Source organism: Lepidochelys kempii, chromosome 12 (assembly GCF_965140285.1).
Source record: "Lepidochelys kempii isolate rLepKem1 chromosome 12, rLepKem1.hap1, whole genome shotgun sequence".
In the NCBI taxonomy this organism is placed as follows: Eukaryota; Metazoa; Chordata; order Testudines; family Cheloniidae; genus Lepidochelys; species Lepidochelys kempii.
Genome location: NC_136391.1, coordinates 7114511 through 7135505, shown reverse-complemented (window position 1 = coordinate 7135505; position 20995 = coordinate 7114511). Strand labels below are relative to the sequence as shown.

At 52.8% G+C, this 20995-nt stretch overlaps 2 protein-coding genes across 6 annotated transcripts; one reads left to right on the top strand and one right to left on the bottom strand.

Moving 5' to 3' along the window:
• Positions 1 to 1387: 1387 nt before the first annotated feature.
• ZNF319 (zinc finger protein 319) lies at positions 1388 to 10739 on the bottom strand. 5 transcript variants are annotated; one of them, XM_073307373.2, is made up of 3 exons: positions 9552 to 10739; positions 8924 to 9081; positions 1388 to 5391 (listed from the first exon to the last, which is right to left on the bottom strand). In XM_073307373.2, the coding sequence occupies exon 3, from the start codon at positions 5092 to 5094 to the stop codon at positions 3451 to 3453; it is 1644 nt and encodes a 547-aa protein (XP_073163474.1). In that variant the 5' UTR covers positions 5095 to 5391; positions 8924 to 9081; positions 9552 to 10739; the 3' UTR covers positions 1388 to 3450. The 5 variants fall into 5 exon arrangements, with proteins under 5 accessions (XP_073163474.1, XP_073163473.1, XP_073163476.1 ...); XM_073307372.2 differs by having other exon boundaries at positions 8924 to 9016; XM_073307375.2 differs by having other exon boundaries at positions 8924 to 9016; positions 10626 to 10739.
• Positions 10440 to 20240, top strand: USB1 (U6 snRNA biogenesis phosphodiesterase 1). The gene is made up of 7 exons (XM_073307378.2): positions 10440 to 11114; positions 12486 to 12640; positions 15032 to 15215; positions 15852 to 15905; positions 16768 to 16873; positions 18114 to 18197; positions 18580 to 20240. The coding sequence occupies exons 1-7, from the start codon at positions 10954 to 10956 to the stop codon at positions 18682 to 18684; spliced, it is 849 nt and encodes a 282-aa protein (XP_073163479.1). The 5' UTR covers positions 10440 to 10953; the 3' UTR covers positions 18685 to 20240.
• The last annotated feature ends 755 nt before the right edge of the window (positions 20241 to 20995 follow it).

Sequence of the window (20995 nt, the reverse complement as noted above, 5' to 3'; positions counted from 1 at the left end):
ACCAATCATCCCTGCTTTGGGGACTAGCTTAGAAATAACTCACACAGCAGGAAAGACAGAACTGCTGCCTTCTGCCACTGCTGAGTTCAGCTGCCCACTCCAGCACTGAGCAGCCAGGGTACCAGCTACACGCTGGGCTGCCTAGCTCCCTGCTCCCGCCCTGAACAGTTCAGCAGCTCATAGATTTCCTGGCTGGAGCAAGACAGCTAAACACAGCATGACAGAGCACCAGAGCCAGCGGGGAATGCAACGAGGGTTAGCCTGGGTTCACGTACTTCTAAATTGGCTACAAAAACCAGGGAGAGGTACTGAGCTGAGAACAGATCCTTCGCATCCAGAGCTAGCTGGTGCTCTGAAGCGGATGGGACAGAGACCAGAATGGGCGGAGAGGAAGAGGGGAAACTATCTCGTTAATAAAAGTAATACTGCCGAGATGCAACAGGAGTGGAGCCTTTATATCGGAAAATAACTTATCTCCCTACTTGAAAGGGGTTAGGAGACTGTAAATGCCACCTATACATTCATATCCGCCTCTACAGCACCACTCGTATCTCTTGTGGAGGGTGTGGTATTTGCCACCCACAATAAATCTATTGTTTGCTGTTTAACTACAGTAGAACCTCATTCATCCACTTTTGGTCTCTCCACAGCCAAGTTTAATACAGTAGCTGGCAGAACACTAAGAATCATAGAATCTCAGGGTTGGAAGGGACCTCAGGTCATCTAGTCCCACCCCCTGCTCAAAGCAGGGCCAATCCCCAATTTTTGCCTCAGATCCCTAAATGGCCCCCTCAAGGACTGAACTCACAACCCTGGGTTTAGCAGGCCAATGCTCAAACCCCTGAGCTCTCCCTCCCCATAAGAGTAAGGTCTGCTCCCCTATCTCGGTGGTGCAGTTTACTGCAGAACATTTACCTGTAGGTTCTGAACTATCAATGCTTCTGGCTGTCAAAACAAAACGAGGGAGGACACTGGGAGCCACTCTTGATTTTTAATTTTAAGTGGGTTTATCATCTTATGAGCCAATCCACCAGCGTTGGTGGTTCCCAATGGATGTCCCAAAGGCATTAGTGCAAAACGCTCTGCAGCTGGAACAAAAATAGTCTCTATAGCCAAGTGTATTGCATGTCGAACAATTTGGTTCTTTAGTTCTCTCCCCACATCCTGAATTTCCATTTCCATTAGCAATGTCCCCTCCAATGCCACCTTTCTCTGACTCCCCCAATCTGACCCACTTATAAAGACAACCTGAACAAGATTAGCTTTTCTTGTTTGTGTTTCAGTTTTACTCCTGTAGTTAAGGATACACTGAACTCTATATATTAACATCAAAAACCAGCTACCTAGAACTGAATCTCTCTTTTTAAAGATCCAAAATGACATCAAATTAAACTATACAGGATTTCTTTTAATGAATATTAACAAACTGCTTTAAAAAAAAAAAGCAAAATGGAAAATAAATGCAGAAAGAAAACTTGGTAGAAGTCGGTTCTACATCTCTGAGGCAGTGTGAAATACGAAGAGCACTGAGTCACTCCTCCTGAGGTGCCAGAGGTTCATTTAAACGCCTTAAAGCTGCTCGTGAGGAAAACTCAGGACCTGTTCCTTCAACTGTTCCAGCCCCCTGTGGAAATAAGCTCTGGTCCTCTTTACGGTGCTGGAAGTGGACACGGAGTGGGGGATCCTTTGAGAGAAAATAGGTATGACTTAACCTTTTACAGGGTTAATGTGGGTTTCTGTCACCCACAATGGACCTGCTTTTGTGGCCCTATCCATTTGGGCAGCATGCAGGTAGTCTGACCACCACTGCTCTCACTAGTTACAACCAGTGTGCCCCAAATTCAAACACTAGCCAGCCAAGCTGGTGGCAAGGAAAGGATTTTGGGAAAGGCAGCAGGCACTCTGGCCTAGGAAGTGCCAAACTTTAGTTGAAGAACCCTTGGTCGTGAGAAGCCAACAATATTCTGTAAACGACAGCTTTTGGGGCTGGATCAGCCCAGTCAATGGGAAAACAGAGGATGGTGACTTTTTTTTTTTTAAATGGTTCCTGGCTGCAATATAAAGATGCAATTCCCATGAAGGATACAGGTGGGATAAGGGGCCAACAAGAGGGGCCCACAGGCACTCCCAGAAAGGAAAACGTTCATCCCTGACCCTCTGCTAACCTGCCCTTCCCAAGAAGCCAATTACACAGGAGAGAATGAATTCTCCCCTACTCACTGTCTGATCGGAATAAAAAGATCATGCCCCAAAAGATCACAATTTAATGCCACAGAATTTGGGAGGTTCAATTACAATCCCAAATTCTCAAACTCATTTCTAAACAAACTTCTCTTTTGCTGATTTTTTTTTCAAGTTGTATTTTAAGAGTAGTGTTTTCCCTATCCCGTAGTGTTTTACTGCTGATCCCACTCAGAGACCTCTTGCTTTCAGCACAGAGCCCCCCGAGGCTGGGATTGTATGCCCCTCCAAGTGCATCACTGAGAAGCACTATGAGAGAAGGGCTTGCTTTGGCAGCAGTTTTAAGTCTTAATAGCAGAGCTATGCCTCAAGACAGCTGAACTCTTAGGAAATTCAGAGACTCTCCCCAGGTGAGCAGCTTGCAAACTTAAGGTTCTCAGCCAATTATAGAACCAGGAGTACTGGAGATCTAGAGGATTGACCTAGCCAACTTCTCCAAATACCGTCCAGCACTCATGTAACCCTTAGACTGCATCAGAGTTACTGGGGGTCAGGTGAGAGGGAAAGGAACCTCTGCAGACTTCTACAGCCAGCAAAGACTGGAAAAGCAGCAATGGACTTAGTACATTAGGAGCACAGCAGTCCTGTTGCTGTTCCCTCCTGCTCACTCTAGTGAGAGGAATGTCTGGGGAGCTCCAAGGGCCATTTGGTCAACCAGTGCTACTGGCTCAAAACTGCCTTTAAGCAACTTAACTGTATTTGGACTAACAAGCACGAAGGCTCCCACAGCGGAAGCCTGCTGTTTCACTGCCTGGGGGAGAAAGTCATGCCTGGGTCTGGCTTGTTCCTGAGCCTCTATGAGGGCCAGGGACAGTCAGCCGGCTCTCTCAGGGAAACTCGTTACTAGGTGGTGTGTGTAAAGGGCTACAGTCCCCGGGGGCGGCTGAGCGGAGACCTGCAAACTCACGTCCCTTTGAACTGCAGGTGCAGTGGAACTACAATCCAGAAAAGGACAAGCAGATACGGGATTTGCTTTCACTATTTCCTCCCCTTCTCCTCCACTCCTCTGGATTCTTCACATACGGTCCAGCAGATCAGTAAGACACTAATACAGGTGGGATAGAACAAAGAGGCCAGAGCACCGTCAGCCAGGCCAGCAGCCCATCGCCCACTGCCCCACCTGGGTACGGGCATCGATCCTGTATGCTCCGGGAAGGGACGCAGGCGGGCGAGGAGGCCTGCATGCCCCCCGGAGCCTGCCGAGGAGGCTCACGGCAAGCAGGCCGCCACCTGGTAGGCCCCCTCCGCGGTGTGCTGGACGCTGTGCTCCTGCAGCAAGCCCAAGTCCAGGAACCGCTCCCCGCACCACATGCACTTGTACTGCTGCTCCCGGGCGTGCACGCCGTGGTGCTTGTTGAGGTGCTCGCGCTGCTTGAAGGCCTTCTCGCACGCCGGGCACTTGTACGGCTTCTCGCCCGTGTGCACGCGCCGGTGCCGCTGCAGGTCCGAGGCGTATTTGAACCGCTTCTCGCAGTCGGGGCACTTGAGGGGCTTCTCGCGCACCGGGTCGCAGCGGTGCTGCACGAACTCCGAGGAGGAGAAGCAGCGTCTCTCGCACAGTGTGCACTTGAGCGGCTTCTCGGCGCAGTGCGACAGCTGGTGCTTCTGGAGGGCGGAGGCCCTCTTGTAGGACTTGTTGCACACGGTGCACTTGAAAGGCCGCTCGGCGTTCTGCACGCACTTGTGCCGCAGCAGCTCCGAGGACTGGGTGAAGCCCTTCTGGCACACGTTGCACTTGAACAGGTTCTCTATGCCGTGCACGTGCTGGTGATAGAGCAGGTGCGAGGGCTGCACGAAGCCCTTCTCGCACAGGTTGCACTTGAAGGGCTCCTCCGCCTTGTGGGTGCGGCGGTGACGCATGAGCGCGTACTGCTGCTTGAAGCTCATCTGGCAGAGGTCGCACTTGAAGGGGCGCTCCTCGCTGTGCGTCCGCTCGTGCTGCCGCAGGTCGGAGGGGCGCTTGAACGACTTGCGGCACTCGCCGCAGCGGAAGGGGCGCTCCCCGCTGGGCGTGCACGGGTGGTGCAGCAGCTCCGAGGACTCCTTGAAGTGCAGCTCGCAGACGCTGCACTTGAAGAGGTGCTCGCCCGAGTGAGCGTACATGTGGCGCACCAGGTGCGAGCGGTGCTTGAAGGTCTTCTCGCACACCGTGCACTTGTACGGCCGCTCCGAGCTGTGGGTCCGCTTGTGGTGCACCAGGTGCGAGGACTGACTGAAGCTCTTGTCGCACAGGGTGCACTTGTAAGGTTTCTCTCCGGTGTGGACGCGCTCGTGCCGCGAGAGCTCGGACAGGTGTTTGAAGGTCTTCTGGCAAATGGAGCAGCTGTAGGGCTTCTCCAGCGAGTCAAGGGCCTGGGAGGGCTCCGCCTCGGGCGGCTTGTAGGTCTTCTCACAGATGGAGCACTTCACGGCGCTGCCGTTGTGGACGTTGTGGTGCTGCGCCAGGGAGGTCAGCAGGGAGAAGCCCATCTTGCAGACCCCACACACGAAGGGCTTCTGCTCCACCTGGATGCACTGGTGCTCGAGCAGATCAGTAGCCTGGTGGAAGATCTTCAGACACTGAGTGCACTGGAAGGAGCGGTCGTGCCCTGGCAGGCACTGGTGCTCATGGGGGTTGGACAGGTGAGTAAGGTCGTGGCCGCACACACCGCATTTGTGGGATGGCTCCCCAGCCTGGATCGGAGGGTGCTGGTGATGCTGCGGATTGGGGTCTGGTTGGAGCAGGATGCCGTAGACAGCGCAACCCAGAGGGTTCTCAGCAGTGCTCGAAGGGATCGAGTGCTCTGGGAGTGCTGCTGTGCCGGCGTGATGTTGTTGCTGTTGTGGCTGCGGCTGCTGCCAGCTTTCTGACATGCTTGGGAAAAAAAAATGGGGTTTCAGCAGACACAGCTTCAGCTTTTCGGTCGAGGGGAGCAATTCAGAAGATACTGATTCCCAGCAGCTGGTCCTCAACTGGGGGTGGGGAATCCAGCCCACGCTCTAGATCTCGGGATCAAATGAAAAGCACTCCCTTTCGCAAGTTTTTTGGGTAAACTAAATGGAAACCAGAAGCAAAAAAAAAGCGTCTTGAAGACAACAGGAGGCCTTTGTCCGTGTTGACCCAATGCACTCACGTTGGCAAAGGTGAGGAACACACTCCAAGGAACAATTCTGCAAGGAAAGAAGACAGCTCACATCAGTTCCCACAGGTAAGCAAGACAACTGTGTGTTCAACCCTTTAACCCACGGATCAGACTAAAAATAATCTGTTATACCTATTCTATCCAAGCCACACTTACGCAGAAAAGGGGGAAAACTAACTGAACCAGGAGGAACACATACAGTCTAGGCCAAGTTTACCTAGGACCAGAAGGGACCAAGTCCTGCCCTGACAGCCACGCTCCCATTAGACAGACTTTGTCCTAAGGACTAGCAGCCTTGTTTTTTGGCTCCCTGCATTTTCAATCAAGTGTGATGGCCCAGAAAGGGAGGCATGTGTACATGTGGCTGTTTCAGTTTACAGAGAGTCTGGGGATTCTTTTGTCCCCATTTGGGGCTCAGATTGAGACTATCTAATGACCTGTCACCATCTCTTTCCTAAATTCTCAGCAGAGAAAACTATGTAGTCAACTGGATTAATTTAATCAACATTTCAATTTCAAATCCCCATGCATTCACTTGTTATGAAACCATTGGCTAGAGATAGCAAAAGTGGATTGCTCGCCAAAAGACAAGCCCGACCTTTCTGATTATTTCATGTAAACCTCACTCAAGAAGACATACAGACCCTACTCTGACTAAAAATACTGCCCTCCACAAACCCATATGAAAAAATCACTGCACAGGAGCGTGACAGGATCTGCTGGGGTTCAACACACCTACTAAAACCAAAACGTTGTCTCACTGTTGTGCAGTCCAAGGGGGTAGATATACACTGCTGTATGCTAAGAGCCAATCAAGTTTTACACTGAGATATAACATCATAAGCAGAGTCCACTCTGATCCAGTTAGGACTGGTTGAGTACCAAAGGCTCACTGGGGGAAACAGTCTCTGATATTTCAGGATTTACTTCCAATCCCCAACTTTGTTAATGTACCTGACACCACAGCTGTAGAAATGAAACAGCCTCACTAAAGAGGGGATTCAAGTGAATAAGATATCTTCTTATTTTGAGACTCGGAAGAACAAGAGGGCTCCAGGGAAACAACTACCCTGCTTACGATGCTTACTACCCCCACGCGACATTAACCCGTGAGACTAGAGCAAAGGCCTACTTACAGACAGATCACAGTACCCAAAAAAGTGTTTGTAGCCATATAGGTCTTTTAGCGAACGTGGCCAGAGTACATAATGTGACTGGTTGGTTACAGAGACTGCCAAACTGCTGAAGGGAGGATCACTGCAGCCTACAAACTTGTGCATAATTTACTCATTGCCCCCAATGAAAGGTATCACATTTTCTGCCTCACAAAGACGACTCAACCAGAATTGTAACCCTTCCCGACGCATAACATGGGACTAAGAAAATTTACCTGCTAGTAAGAAGACTAAATCTATTACAGATACAAGAGAAAGATAGTGAGGTAACAGCGAGACCCAGGAGCAGGCCAATCCCCTGGCAAGAATTCCAACACCACCTCTTGGGAAGAAGGAGGGTACCGATATTCCTACTGGACCACTATCCCAGGCCCTGCTCAAAAGCTCCATCTTTCATATTAGTTTCCCATTAACAGGCGACTTTGGATTCAGCAGAAACTGATGGCTTAGTCTCCCACTCATTGCTGCAACTGTCTCAAACATCAGTGGCAAGTGGCAAAAAAAACAACCCAAAACTTCAGCTAGCTTATGGCATTCAGCTCAGATTGAGCGGCACTATTTTGGTACTCAATAGGATGCTGCACTAACCAATTTGCCTTTACAACATTATATTTAATGGTGCACTATTCAGAGAAGCCACCAAACTCCTTAGGGCTGGCAGCTTCACTGGGATCTCCCTTTCCAATCCCGCACATTCCACCCTATCCCCAGCTTTAATTTAGAACTATTTGAACTAAAAGAATATCTGCAGTTACACTAGCTGGAATAAGACTTTAAGAATAGATAATCTCATGTTTCAGGGCATAAGCCAACCACTAACTGTCCAGGAAGAAGAAGAAAAACTTCCCCTGTGGGCAGGTTTAATCTATAGTTAGTTGTTGTGCAGTCTGATAGATAAGCAGAGACCGCACTCTGGACTATGGCCTGATGCAGTATGGAAACGGCTAGGTAATACCCAAACAAACAAAGCCCTTAGGAAATACCAACCTGGGTATATTGATATAAACAAACAAGTTAATGCAGATGTTCAGTCTGGCTCATCCCTTGGTGGGACACAGAAAATGACGACACTTTAATACAGGGGTGGCCAACTTGCGGCTCCGGAGCCAGATGCGGCTCTTCAGAAGTTAATATGCGGCTCCTTGTATAGGCACCGACTCTCTGGCTGGAGCTACAGACGCCAACTTCCCAATGCGCCGGGGCGTGCTCACTGCTCAACCCCTGGCTCTGCCCCCACTCCACCCCTTCCTGCCCCCTCCCCTGAGCCTGCCATGCCCTTGCTCTCCCACCCCCCCACCCCCCCGAGCCTCCTGCATCCCATGAAACCATTGATCAGCAGGGCTGCCGATGGGTGGAAGGCGCTGAAAGCTGGGTGGCGGGACGAGGAGGGGGACACGACTGATATGGGGGCTGCTGACGTATTACTGTGGCTCTTTGGCAACGTCCATTGGTAAATTCTGGCTCCCTCTCAGGCTCAGGGTGGCCACCCCTGCTTTAATAAGAGCGTCAGAATGAAAGAGGTACTCTCAAGTTGGAGAAGAGGCTGGCAATGTAGCCATCTCAAACACAATCTGGCCCTTCTGCACAATAATTTGCACCTTCTGCGCATCATTTCTCTTCCCTTTTTGTTATGAACCTATTTGTGTTCTGATCCCCACCTCTCCATTTCAGGCCCAGCTTCACTTCCCGATCAGCCTCCAGGTCACAATCACAGCACCAAGTCCAACTAACTAATACATCACAAAGAGAAGAGTAACTCCAGAGTGCAGGCCAGCAGCGGAGGCTACATGCAAGAGAGTAGGGCTCAGAATCCAACCCACATAGATTCACAGCAGCAAGGGGCATAGAGGAAATCACAGCACAGGCCTGTGCCTTAATTAAATGGTCTGTTCCCGCAGGTTTACTCCAGCACAAGTGTTCCTCTGAGTTTCCTGGCGTTTGTCATCTGCAGCCTACCCTTAATGTTAATATGCTTAATAAATATGTTTAACAATTCCCCAGGAGAAGATACAGCTAGATCTTCAGACGAAACCAAGCACCCTCAGCTGCTACTTGTTCCTCAAAGACATCTTTACCTTTTTACCCTACAGTCTGGTAAGCTACCCCACACTCAGCCCTCTATTCAGCTTTCACCCTGGTGGGATCAAGGGAAACCCAGTGCTGACTAGAACAAACTACACCGTTATGTTACGGAGAACTCACAAGATAGTTAAAATATGTAAAGAGAAGCAGGAAACGCTACAAATACCCCACTGAAAGTCCTCTTTGTAATGAGCGTGGAGACATGACAGGAAATAAAGCCTCCCCCTCCATGCCATTCATGTTACACCCCCTGTCCAACCAGACCTTAAGGTGAGACATCCAAACCACGAAAGTTTAACTTACAGATCAAAAAAAGAACGTGTTTCCTTTACGTGGAAGTAAAAACCCTCCTCTTTCCAGACCGTGTCCTACGTGTGAAGCTGGGGACATTTCCAGCTGGGAGGAACAAAAAATGCAGGGGAAGAGGAAGGGAGAGACATGAGACAAATCTGGGAGCAGAGCTGGGGAGGAGGGAGGAAATAAACAAAAACAGACCTAATTAAATAACTGGACTCTGTCTCAAGGAGGAACCGCTCCCGGGGTGGGAGGAGGAGGAGCGGCAGGGCGCCCCCGGGGACAGGCTGGCCCCGAAGAAGCGGGTCGCGGAACCCCACAGCCCCCAACGCTGGCTGGGGTCGGGAGGGCCGGGGACACCCCCAGGATTTGGGACACGGCCCCCTGGAGAGGGGAGCGGCGGGGATCCCCCAGCGACAGCGCAGGGAGCGGGGCAGGGGAAGCCCCGCCGGGGAAGAGGGGGACACACCGGGCTACGGGCAGCCCCACCGTGCCGGGGACCCTCCAGCACTCGAGGCGCGGAAGCCCCAGGTCCGGGGGAGGGGGGGGGGAGCCCCCGGCAGTGGGGGCGGGGAGGCCCCGGGTCTCGGGGGGGGGGGGAGGCGCCCGGCCCCGGCGCTCCCGGCTCCCCGCTCACCTGCAGGCCGGGCCCGGCGGAGGTGGGGCGGCCTGTGTCAGCCCGGCTCGGTCCCGGGGGCCGCGGCCTGCGGGCTCCTCCCGATCCCCGAGCTGGCGTAGCGGCCGCGGCCGGCGGCGCAACCCGGAGAACGGGGGCCGAGGCGGGGCCGCGGCGGAGGAGGAGGCGGAGGCCAGGCGGGCAGCCGGCGGCTCGGCGCTGGGGGGGAGGGGGGGTCCCGCTGCCGGGTGGGGCCCGCTCGACTCTGGGCGGCGGCTGCGAGCCCCGGGATGGAGGGAGTCGGAGGAGGCGGGGCCGAGGGAGGGACCGGGAGGGGAGGGGGGGTGCGCCCTGCCGGACCGCGGGGGGAACTGCGCGCCCACACTGCCCCCTGCCGGGCCGCGACGAGAACTTCTGGGGGCCGCTTACCCCGGGCACCGAGGAGCGGGGGGGGCAGATGCCCCCGGGCAGGCTGGGGCTGGGGGGGCTGGGGCAGTGCTGCCCCACACGGACGGGGCAGGGGACATTCTGGGGAGGTCTTGGCCGCGACAAAGGCCCCCTGACCCTGACTGCAGGGGCCCAGAGGGGGGTGCGGTGATCCGAGCCCCAGGCCATCGGTCTGAGACGGCCCCTCCCCGCACCCCCTGTAAACGGGGCGCCGGAGGCTGGCCCCCGCTGGCCCGTATAGCTCGCGGGTCACTCATGATCCTCCCCACGCCGGTGCCCGCTCGCTGCTGCACGCGTCCGGCTGCGGGGTCAGCCTGGATTCCTTGCTCCCGGCACCAGTGCGGGGCTCCCGCGGGAGGGGGGGGTGCCACGGGCGAGCTGCCCTCGGGGTACCCGGGAAAGAGCCTCCATCCCGGCAGCTGCTCGTGCGCAGCACCCCGCCCCGGGCGCATCAGACAGCAGCAGCCCGGGGCGGGCGGACGAGACCAGGGCGGGGGGGAAGGGAAGTTAATTCCTTCGCTCGCTGAACAAGGCGGCAGAGAGGACCCGGTTCCTGCTCCCAGCCCCGTGACGGCTTCCGCGCCCAGCCCCAAGCCTCTGGCCCCCCGCATGCTCCGCTGGGTCAGGGGACAGCCCGGGTCCACCCACCGGGGATGCAGAGTCCTTCTCTACACGCCGCGGCCTGGGAGCCGCCCCTCCGCTGCCCCTAGGAAGCGCAGCCCCGGTCCTGGAGCCACCCCGCCGGCTCCCTGCCCCCCCCGCCCCCGCTGGCTTCTCGCCCCCTCTGTGGACTCGCTCCGGCTTCCTGCTCCGCCTCCCCCCGGCGGCCGGGCGCCCCCGCTGCGGCCTCCCTCCGGCCCCGGGAGGGGTTCGCTCGCCCCAGCCAGGCGGGGCCCCGAGCGCCGGGGGACGCGACACGCTGCCGCACGGAGGCGCCGCGGCGGGGCGGGCGGGAGGCGGCGGCGATCCGGCCCCCATGAGCGGGGCGGCGCTGGTGGGCTACAGCAGCAGCAGCAGCGGCGGCTCGGAGGATGAGTCCGGCGGCTCCCCGCCAGCCGCGGCGGGGCGGGAGGAGGGGGCGGGGGGCGGCTCGGCGCGGGGGGCGGCGACCCACGGAGCCGGCCCCGCCCAGACCAGGTGGGTTTGGGGCCGGGGGGCCGCCTGGCGGAGGGGGGCCCCGGGGGGTGCCGGCCGCAGCTGCTCGCGTCCCCCCCACCCCGCTCGGCCTGTTGCTTCGCACGGAAGTTTGGAGTGGGAGGAAAAGAGGGATCGGATGGGGCTTGGCCCTGGCCTGGCCCGCTGCGTCCTCTGGGCCCGACACAGCTCTGCCCCTGGCCCTCAGCCCAGACCTCCTGGTGTTACTCCTGGAGCCCCCGCTCAGGCTTGTCTACACGGGGTCATAGCCCGAAAGAGCTGATGCTTAATAGCCCAGTCCAGGGCCCCTGAAATCAGGAAGTGCTGCAGGTCTGGACAGAGCCCTGGCAGATCTAGGGGCTTGTCTACATGGGGAACTATTGTGAAATAAACTAGAGTTTGAATTTTAAAGTGCAATAGCTATTATCTCCCCCTGCGGATACAATTATTCTGCACTAAGAGCACCTTTGGCCCGTTTAGTTTAACCCACTTTGGAAGATCTGCTCGCTCCCCTCAGTCCTGGCCTGCAGTACCTCCTAATCTAGGCCTGGACTCCCCCTTAACGCAAACACACCCTCACCCAGACCTGTAATGAATGCCCTTTGCTATTTTATTGCTGGATCTCTGCTCGGTGGCCTGCTCTGGTTGTGCTGAATTGTGTAGTGGCTTTTCACTGTCGGTGAGTCGGTTTGACAGGCCAGTGTTCAGGGACTACAAGATGTAGGCCTGGTCGGGAGTTGTCACTTTCCAGTTTGTCAGTGGCAGCCAAAGCTTGGTCGCTGGTGCGTGGTGTTGCATTTGGTAACTGAAGTGTTCTCCCGAATTTAAGTGTTTGAAATACAGCATCATGAAAGTGTCTTCGGGAAAAGCGTGAGTGCAAAGTCGGTTTGGGGAGGAAATAAGAATTGATTGGGGGGTATATTGCCTCTTCCCTTCCCTTTTCTAGGCCTGCAACTGGGCTGTCTGGGATTATCTGTCCTCTGCAAAACCACAAATAATATTGGCAATGGGTAGAGCAGGAGGTGACCTATTGGGCTTCTGAATGCAGTTGGGCTTTAGGTTTCATAAGGGGAGGATGGGAAGAGGGTTAAAACTGATAGCACTGATTGCACAGGACCGGGCCAGCCACAGGAACCTAGGGCTAACAGATGGAGGCCCTTGTGTTGAGAGGGGGAACCCTTCCTGGCTCCAGAACTGTATAGAAGCTCTCCTTGCTGGCTGACTTTGGAGGAGTCTAGAACACGTCTGTGCAAATGAGGAAGGATAAGCCGTTGTCCATGGCACAACTAGCCGAGGACACTTGCCTCTCTCTGGGAGTGGGCCATGCATGTTAATTTCCTCTTCTCCTCTCTCCTCCCCTCAACTCTCCTGCAGCATGCCGATTCCTCGCCTCCCTCTGCCGGACAGTGTCTTAAACATGTTCAGAGACCAGGAAGAGGAGGTCACGGATGACAGCTCCAAGCACGGCGGACGAGTGCGCAACTTCCCCCATGAGCGGGGCAACTGGGCGACTTATGTCTACCTGCCCTGTAGGTAACTTCAGCCCTGTCCCCTCTGTTTCCCGGTATGGGGACAGTGAATGCTGGAGCAGGGGAAGAAGTGGGAGTGCTGGGAAGAGGAGCACTCTGTTCCAGTGTGGGGCTGGTGTTGGCAGGAACAGATGAGGGACAGAGACCCCTGGGAGCATAGGCGCCGACTTCATGGGTGCTCCAGGGCTGGAGCACTTACTGGGAAAAATTAGTGGGTGCTCTGCACACACCGGCAGCCAAACTCCACGCCCCACCCTGCCCCACCTCACCTCACCTCCGCCTCCTCCCCTGAGCACACCACGTCACCGCTCCTCTGCCTACCTCCTAGCGCTTGCCGCCACCAAACAGCTGTAGCAAGCTCTGGGAGGGAAGGGAAGGAATGGAAACGTGGCGCGCTCGGAGAGGAGGTGGGGCCAGGGCAGGCATTTGGGGAAGGAGTCGGAATAGAGGCAGGGAGGGGGCGGAGTTGGGGCAGGGACTTTGGGGAAGGGGTTGGAATGGGGGTGGGAGGGGGTGGGGCAAAGGTGGAGTCGGGGTGGGGGCAAGGGGGGGGTCAAGCACGCACCGGTGGCAGTAAAAGTCGGCGCCTATGCCTGGCAGTGGAGTCCTCCATGTGGAATAAGCAGGAAGAACTCGAAATGCTAGGAAATAAACACAACTATGACCTAGTTGGCATCACAGAGACTTGGTGGGATAATACGCATGACTGGAATATTGGTATAGAAGGATACAGCTTGCTCAGGAAGGACAGGCAGGGAAAAAAGGGAGGAGGTGTTGCATTATGTATTAAAAATGTACACACTTGGACTGAGGTTGAGATAGAAATAAGACACAGACTTGTTGAAAGTCTCTGGGTAAGGATAAAAGGGGTAAAAAACAAGGGTGATGTCATGGTAGAGGTCTACTACAGACCACCTAACCAGGAAGAAGAGATGGGTGAGGCTTTTTTTAAACAACTCACAAAATCATCCAAATCACAGAACGTGGTGGTGATGGGGGACTTCAACTACTCAGACATCTGTTAGGAAAATAACCCAGCAGGGCACAGATTATCCAACAAGTTCTTGGAACGTATTGGAGACAATTTTTTATTTCAGAAGGTGGAGACAGCTACTTGGGGGAGGCTGTTCTAGATTTGATTTTGACAAATAGGGAGGAACTGGTTGAGAATTTGAAAGTGGAAGGCAGCTTGAGTGAAAGTGATCATGAAATGGTAGAGTTCCTGATTCTAAGGAATGGTAGGAGGGAAAACAACACAATAAAGACAATGGATTTCAAGAAGGCAGACTTTAGCAAACTCAGGGAATTGGTAGGTAAGATCCTCTGGGAAGCAAGTCTAAGGAGAAAAACAATTGAAGACACTTGGCAGTTTTTCAAAGAGACATTATTAAGGGCACAAGAGCAAACTATCCCACTACATAGGAAAGACGGGAAGTCTGGCCAGAGACCTCCCTGGCTTAACCAGGAGATCGTCAATGATCTAAAACTCAAAAAAGAGCCCTACAAAAAGTGGAAACTCGGTCAAATTACAAAGGATGAATATAAACAAATAACACAAGTATGTACGGACAAAATTAGAAAATGCAAGGCACAAAACGAGATCAAACTAGCTAGGGACATAAGAAACAAGAAAACATTCTGCAAATACATTAGAAGCAAGAGGAAGACCAAGGACAGAGTAGGGCTGTTACTCAATGAGGGGGGAAAGACAATAATAGAAAATGTTGAAATGGCAGAGGTGGTTACTGACTTCTTTGTTTCGGTTTTCACCAAGAAGGTTGGTGGCGATTGGACGTCTAACATAGTGAATGCCAGTGAAAATGAGGTAGGATCAGAGTCTAAAATAAGGAAAGAACAAGTCAAAAATTACTTAGATAAGTTAGATGTCTTCAAATCACCAGGCCCTGATGAAATGCATCCTAGAGTACCCAAGGAGCTGACTCAGGAGATATCTGAACCATTAGCAATTATCTTTGCAAAGTCATGGAAGACAGAAGACATTCCAGAAGACTGGAAAAGGTCAAATATAGTGCCCACCTATAAAAAAAGGAAATAAGGACAACCCGGGGAATTACAGACCAGTCGGCTTAACTTCTGTACCTGGAAAGATAATGGAGCAAATAATTAATTAAGCAATCAATTTGAAAACACCTAGAAGATAATAAGGTGATAAATAACAGTCAGCATGGATTTGTCAAGAACAAATCATGTCAATCCACCCTGATAGCTTTCTTTGATGGGGGGAAGCAATAGATGTGGTATATCTTGACTTTAGTAAGGCTTCTGATACTGTCTCCCATGACCTTCTCATAAACAAACTAGGGAAATACAACCTAGCCGGAGCTATGGGGGAGGGTCAGGCTCTAATCCCGCTACTCTTTTCCCTGGCAGGTGAAATCCAGGAGGAATTGCTGGAGCTGCGGGAGCTCCTCGTTTCCCACGCCCGCAGGTACACGGTGTCGCTCACTGCCATGGAGGAATTCCACGTCAGCCTCTCCCAGAGCGTGGTGCTGCGGTACCACTGGATAAACCCCTTGGTCCAGTCTCTCAAGGAACACGTAGCCTCCTTCTACAGGTAGGAGCAGCAGAACCCTGGAGGCGCACTCCCCGTGCGTCCCTCTCTCCTCGAGTCACTCCAGCCATTCCTAACCTCTCAGCCTGCTCTGACTCTGGGACTCCTAGCGATTCCCCCTGACGGGCTGTGGATCCCGGTTAATCCAGTGTCTGCTCTCGAGACCCCTGCGCAGGGGGCTAGATCCTGCCCCATTGAAATCAACGGGAGTTTTTGCTTGGACTTGAATGGGTGCAGAATCTGGCACCAGATTAGTCTGGCGAGCAGGCCAGTGGCCCAGGGGGCTCTGGGGTGAGGAGCAGTGACAGGGTTGCATTGTCTTGTAAATTTCTTACCAAAGGTCTCTCCTGAGTTCAGTGCTTACAGCTGGCTTGGAGACCCCCCGGACACAGCCTCATGCTGTTTTGATGGCTAGGCTTGAGAAGTGCACAGCAGAGTGGAACCGAAGGGGGGGTAATGCCTGATCCAAGCCCCAGGGAGCTTCAGTTTGGATGGATTCACCCTTGCTAGAAACAGGCCTTTGCCCATGCGCTTGGCCAGCAAGAGGGAAGCCCGGCTGCAGCAGCTTAATGGCGGGGCACTTTGCATCTCCTCCTTTGTTTCTTTCCCTAGTTGAATTGCTGCTTTCCCCTATTTCAGGTTCTTCTGTACGGCCAGCCAGGTTAAGGTGTATACCAACCAGCGCAAAACCAGGTGCGTGAGTAGCAGAGCACGCTGTCCTTTTCGAGAGCACTGGGGAGTAGGGGAAAGCTGGCACTAGGAGGGGTGGATGGGGCGTGGTTCATGCTGTGTGCAGACCCCTTGATCAGCGCTAAGCAGCTTGGTAGCTGTGTGGGATCCTATCCATTTGTCCCAAAACCCTGCTGCTGTCGGTTTTCATAGCCGTCCTCCCAGTTCCCCCCATCACTTCCAGGCTGGCAGCCCAAAATATATTGATAAATACAGTTATCTGACTGGGTCGGTTCATGGCAGCTCATTGAGCTGGTACCTTTGCCTGGTGGTTTCACCTTGCACAGCAGAACCGCAGCTCTCATTCAAAAAAATAATGCAAGTCTCTAGCCCTTTCAGCTGCAAAGGTGACTTCAGTGCAACCAGTCCAGTGACATCTGCCTGAGTCTGCAGACAGCCTGAAACAATAGCCCTGACAGAAGAAAGAGCTGTCCCAGTCATCTCAGTTGTGTGTTAACTCTGAAGCCTAACTATGGTGATTTAAAATGTTGAGATTGTTAACTGTTTCATTGCTGAACAAAACACATGAAAAAGGAGGACCATCAAACTAGGAAAAATTGCTGACTCCACTGTGAGTGCTGGCTTGTGTTGGTGTCATGAACGGGTGGATCTTGGATAGCCGGTGGAGTTTAGGAGAGCTCCACTACTTTTTTCCCCTCAGTCTGACATATGACACCAGGAAAGGATGGGGACTTGGTTGCCCTTAGCAACCTGCCCAAATTCATAGGGGACTCCAAGGTAGGGTAGTAACACGGCTCTTCCAGTGCGACAAAAGTTTGCTCGGAGGATCTTCCTGCACTCCATCTTTCTCCCTGTCGGTGCTCAGGACCTTTGTGGGCTTGGAGGTCTCGTGTGGGCATTCTCAGTTGCTGGAGCTGGTCTCGGAGGTGGATAAAGTTATGGAGGAGTTTGATCTCCCAACGTTCTACAAGGTAATGGTTTGTCTCTTGTCTTCTCCCTCTTCTCTGCCAGTCCAAAACCTCAAAGGGAGGCCAGAGCTCTTAGCTGCCTCCCTGGCTTTAATATGGAGGCGGTGGGAACAAGGTCATAAGGGGCTTGAACTTCAGATGCAGCAAATAAAAGGGAGTGGGAAAACATATCACAGCGTGAACTCGCCTCCTGCTTCTGTCCTCTCTCCACTTCTGCCCCTTCCAAGGGGGATCCTGGTTTGTCTGCTCCCATGTCACTCATTTATCCTGCTTTCCCACTGGTGGCCATGCTGGTCATTAATTACTGCCTGCAATAGCACCAAGCGCTCAGGCTCTGTGCAGGGCATTTCCTGGCAGTCAGTGGCTGACTGGATCAAGGGCCTGAGGTCACTCACTGACAGTAATGCGTGGAGGTCGGTATTGCCAAATGAGAATGGGGCTAGCACAAGCCTTTCACTTCAAGATCACATCCCACCCGGGACTGTAGTGATTTTTATTCATTACCGTCCAATGGCCCTTCTGTGAAATGCGTTTCCTGGGTCCGAGCCCCATTCCCAGGGGACAGGGGGACATGTCACAGAAACCACCACCAAAACTGGCACCTTGTTGGCAGGAGAATGGCCTAGGGTTGTATGGGCCATGGAGGGTCCTGCTCCGGTCGTCTTTGAGCCACATTGGCAGGTCACTATGCAGGAAGCTGGCGCTGATGCTGCCCGTTCTGTGGACAGTCTCCTGAGCTGCCAATCCAGCATCTTTCTCTGTGCCTAAATTCACTTACAGGGTTTGGGGGTTTTATTAAATAAACTCTGATCTCTAAGTCTATGGGCTGAGTTATGTGCTCGCTTCTGGCTCAGAGGTATCAAACAACTTCTCAGATCTGTATCTGTGTAGGAGGTGTTTTTCCACACATTATGAATACATCTTGCAAAGCTGAGAGACGCTAGGCAGGGAAAGCCAGCCTTTGCTATTGATACCAGAGGTAGGCGGACTGGGAGCCAGGATTCATGGTATCTAATCCCCTCCCTGACACTGACTCGCATTGGGTCCCTATCTGTAAAGTAGAGATAATGATGCTTACCTATTTCACGGTGGATTGTGGGGCTTCACACATGTAAAGCGCTCTGAGATCCTGGGTGGTGGGACCCAGCAGGGCTGAGTTACACCAGCTCTCTGACTTTGCAGCCACCTTGCCCTGAGCTGCTGTTCCATCGCTCTGTCTGAGCTTCTGTATCTCTCTGTACAGAACCCATCATTCCATATCAGCCTGGCCTGGTGTGTCGGGGACCTGACTGACAAGCTGGAAGGGCAGTGCCTCCAGGAGCTTCAGGTAACACCCCATGCAGCTGTCTACTGAGATTGGGGGGGGAGGGGGGAAAAAGTAACTCACCAGCCAGGTGTCTCCAGAGATGAGGAGGGATTCAGGTAACTTCCCAGCCACATATCTTCAGCTGGGAGCCTTCAGGTGACTGAATTGTAAACCGTAGAGAGATGAGGGAAGAGAACTTTTTTGGTGGGAGTTTGAGTTTGATTCCGCTTCTCTAAGGTGGTTTCCTTATGAGCTGCCTGGGAAGCCTGAAGACCTCCAGCTGCTACCTCTTCATAAGGAGAGCCATGGTCTGTGTGCTGTGAGTGACTGACTTGATCCGCGGCAGCCCCCTGAGCTCACACACAGTGACACTTCCCTTATGGGCCCTGGGTATGTTTTCCAGGAGATTGTGGATGGGTTTGAGGACTCCACGTTCCTGCTGCGATTCCAGTGGGATCAGATCCGCTGCAGATCTGGGAACAAGTTCTTCTCCTTCCCTTTGAGGTAGGAGACGGAAAGCCACGCACTCCAGCAGCTCCAACGCCTCCGCTAACTGTTGGACAGTTTGGAGTTTCACATGCATGCCGAGTTGCTGTTCTCAGCTCACAAGCCTAGGGAGGTTTGTAGCCTCAAGCCAGGCTGCTTTTGTTTGAAGCCGCTGGCCCTAGATGTGTGTATATGTGAGGCTGTTAGGTTATTGTGCTTTGTAGACTGCCATCAACACAGGCAGTTCTAGACTACCTGTGGTTGCCAGATGTGCTGATGTTTTAAGCTGTAGTTGCCTTCTAGTGCAGAGGTGAGGGAGGTTGCTAAGGGGGGAGTGTTACACAGCTGGAAATTGCACTGCATTGCTAAGGGGATCTAGAGCATAGTTACTGTCCTGAGCTCTGAGTCCTTAGCTATTAACTGCAAGATCCAGGTGTGCAGAGTTAGGTCCTTCTCTCTGCCTACAGCTGCCTGGGGACAAGTCCCCTTATGAGGCTCCTCCTCCCCGATGCCTTTATTGCCACACTGGAGAAATTGAGCATCAAATCCTCAGTCCTTGCAAGTCCAGGTGGGATTAAATCTGGCAAAGCGGAGGAAGGCCCTTGACTTTCAGGGCTAAGCAGCCTAACTCTAGTTTGGGACTAGTGGAAAGTGTTCAGTTTAAACGGATCCACAGAGAGACTTTGTGGAGGAGAAGAGCAGCAGGGCCCTGATTTTTAAGAGAATTTTAAAAGGCACAGGGCAGGTTTTTATCTTAAATAGGAGGCTTGTCATACTGCCACAGGCCCAAAAGAGGGCAGTGTTGGTTTTCCCAAGTGAACTGGCTAGCAATAAGGATATTTGGCAGCCCTCTGATCATACCCAAGTTCAGAATTACCTGCTGTTGTTTAGCTTAATTTGGGCAAGCCAAGAACATCGGTCTCCAGGGCGGGGCGCACCTTGCACCAGGACTAACTCCACTTTCAAATGAATCAAGCCAACTGGGTCCTGTAATGATAGCCCTGGACTGTGAACTGAACTTCAGCTCCTGCAGAGATCCTGTGCAGACTTACTTTCCTGCCCTTGACAGGTGCTTTGGCCTCTCAGGCATTCTGGAGAGGGCAGGCAAGTGCTGCCTGGTATCCATCGTTCCATAGTTGTCTTCCAGAAGAACCTGAGGCTTTTGTTTTGTTACAAACCCTGGATTCTAGTTGCCATAAAGTTGTTTTCCTGGTATATTCTGGACCTGTAGGGCCTGATTCTCAGAAGTGCTCCCCTTGACTTCAAAGGAAATTGTGGGTATTGAGTGCTTCTGAGAATCAGCCCCTCCGTGGCCCTTCCCTCCAGTGAGATTGCAGGGGGGTGGTGTCACTGGCCAACGTGGCTTCGAAAGAGACCAATGTCACAGGGGATTCATTGCCATTTAAAATCGTGTTAAGAAGTCCTTTATGTTTATCAGCTTCTTATCTGCAATATTTGCTTTAAAACATTCTTAATGGTTTCCCTGGATGGGTTTGTAGAGGCCAGGAGATGAAATTCACTGTTTAAAATTTTGTATTAAATATATACATAAATAAAACCTTCTATTTCTGCCTCTGGTCCCTGTGTCTGTGTTTTCATACAGACTGAAGTCTAACTGTTCTAGCATGTATTCATTTTCTTCGCAGCCGGTAATCTGACTGTCTTGAGAGCTCAGTTCTGTCAAAGGTTACTTCAGTCTATGCAGCCTTGCACTGAGTTAATTCTGTGTGGTCCATGGAGTTTAAGGGTAAGATCTTGAGATCAATGGAAATTTTGATTCTAGTGGGGCCAGGATTTCACCCCAAGTGCGCAGTTATACCAGCAGCCTTTAGCAGGAAACACTTCAACTCTCTTTCCTCCCTGAAAAATAATCCAGGTATCAGGATCTACCAGCTGTTCCCAAACAGTGATGTCTTGAGAAATCACGCTCTGTCACTTTTTGTCATTATTAGGAACACTGCCCCACCACTCCCCCCGTACACAATGTAGTAATAATTTTTAAAAGCCTTGGTGAAGTGAGGTCTTTGTTCCACCCTTATGATGGTGTGTTTGTGTGGCCATGCCGGATGGGATGTGGTGGCATCGACCCATGCTCACAGTGTGGCTTTCTGCCCATGCGAATGTGGCTTGCTCAGGGTGCTGCACGATTGCTGTTGTTAACAGGCTCCCCTGAGGAGGGCAGCACCCAACCGTTGTCGGGGAGATACTTTGTACATCTCTGTGGCCTGCCGTTGGAGGATCTCAATGTGCTTTACAAACAACAATAGTCTAAAACAAACCCCCCTCTCCACTCTCACGGGTGAGTATCCCTAGCCACAATCCTACACATGGGG

Bases quoted from the DNA above. Each gene is read 5' to 3' on its own strand.
- ZNF319 (XM_073307373.2), bottom strand. From the start codon at position 5,094: ATGTCAGAAAGCTGGCAGCAGCCGCAGCCACAACAGCAACAACATCAC.
- USB1 (XM_073307378.2), top strand. From the start codon at position 10,954: ATGAGCGGGGCGGCGCTGGTGGGCTACAGCAGCAGCAGCAGCGGCGGC. The intron at 15,216-15,851 runs GTAGGAGCAGCA...CCCCTATTTCAG, and splicing joins CACGTAGCCTCCTTCTACAG to GTTCTTCTGTACGGCCAGCC. The intron at 16,874-18,113 runs GTAATGGTTTGT...CTCTCTGTACAG, and splicing joins ATCTCCCAACGTTCTACAAG to AACCCATCATTCCATATCAG.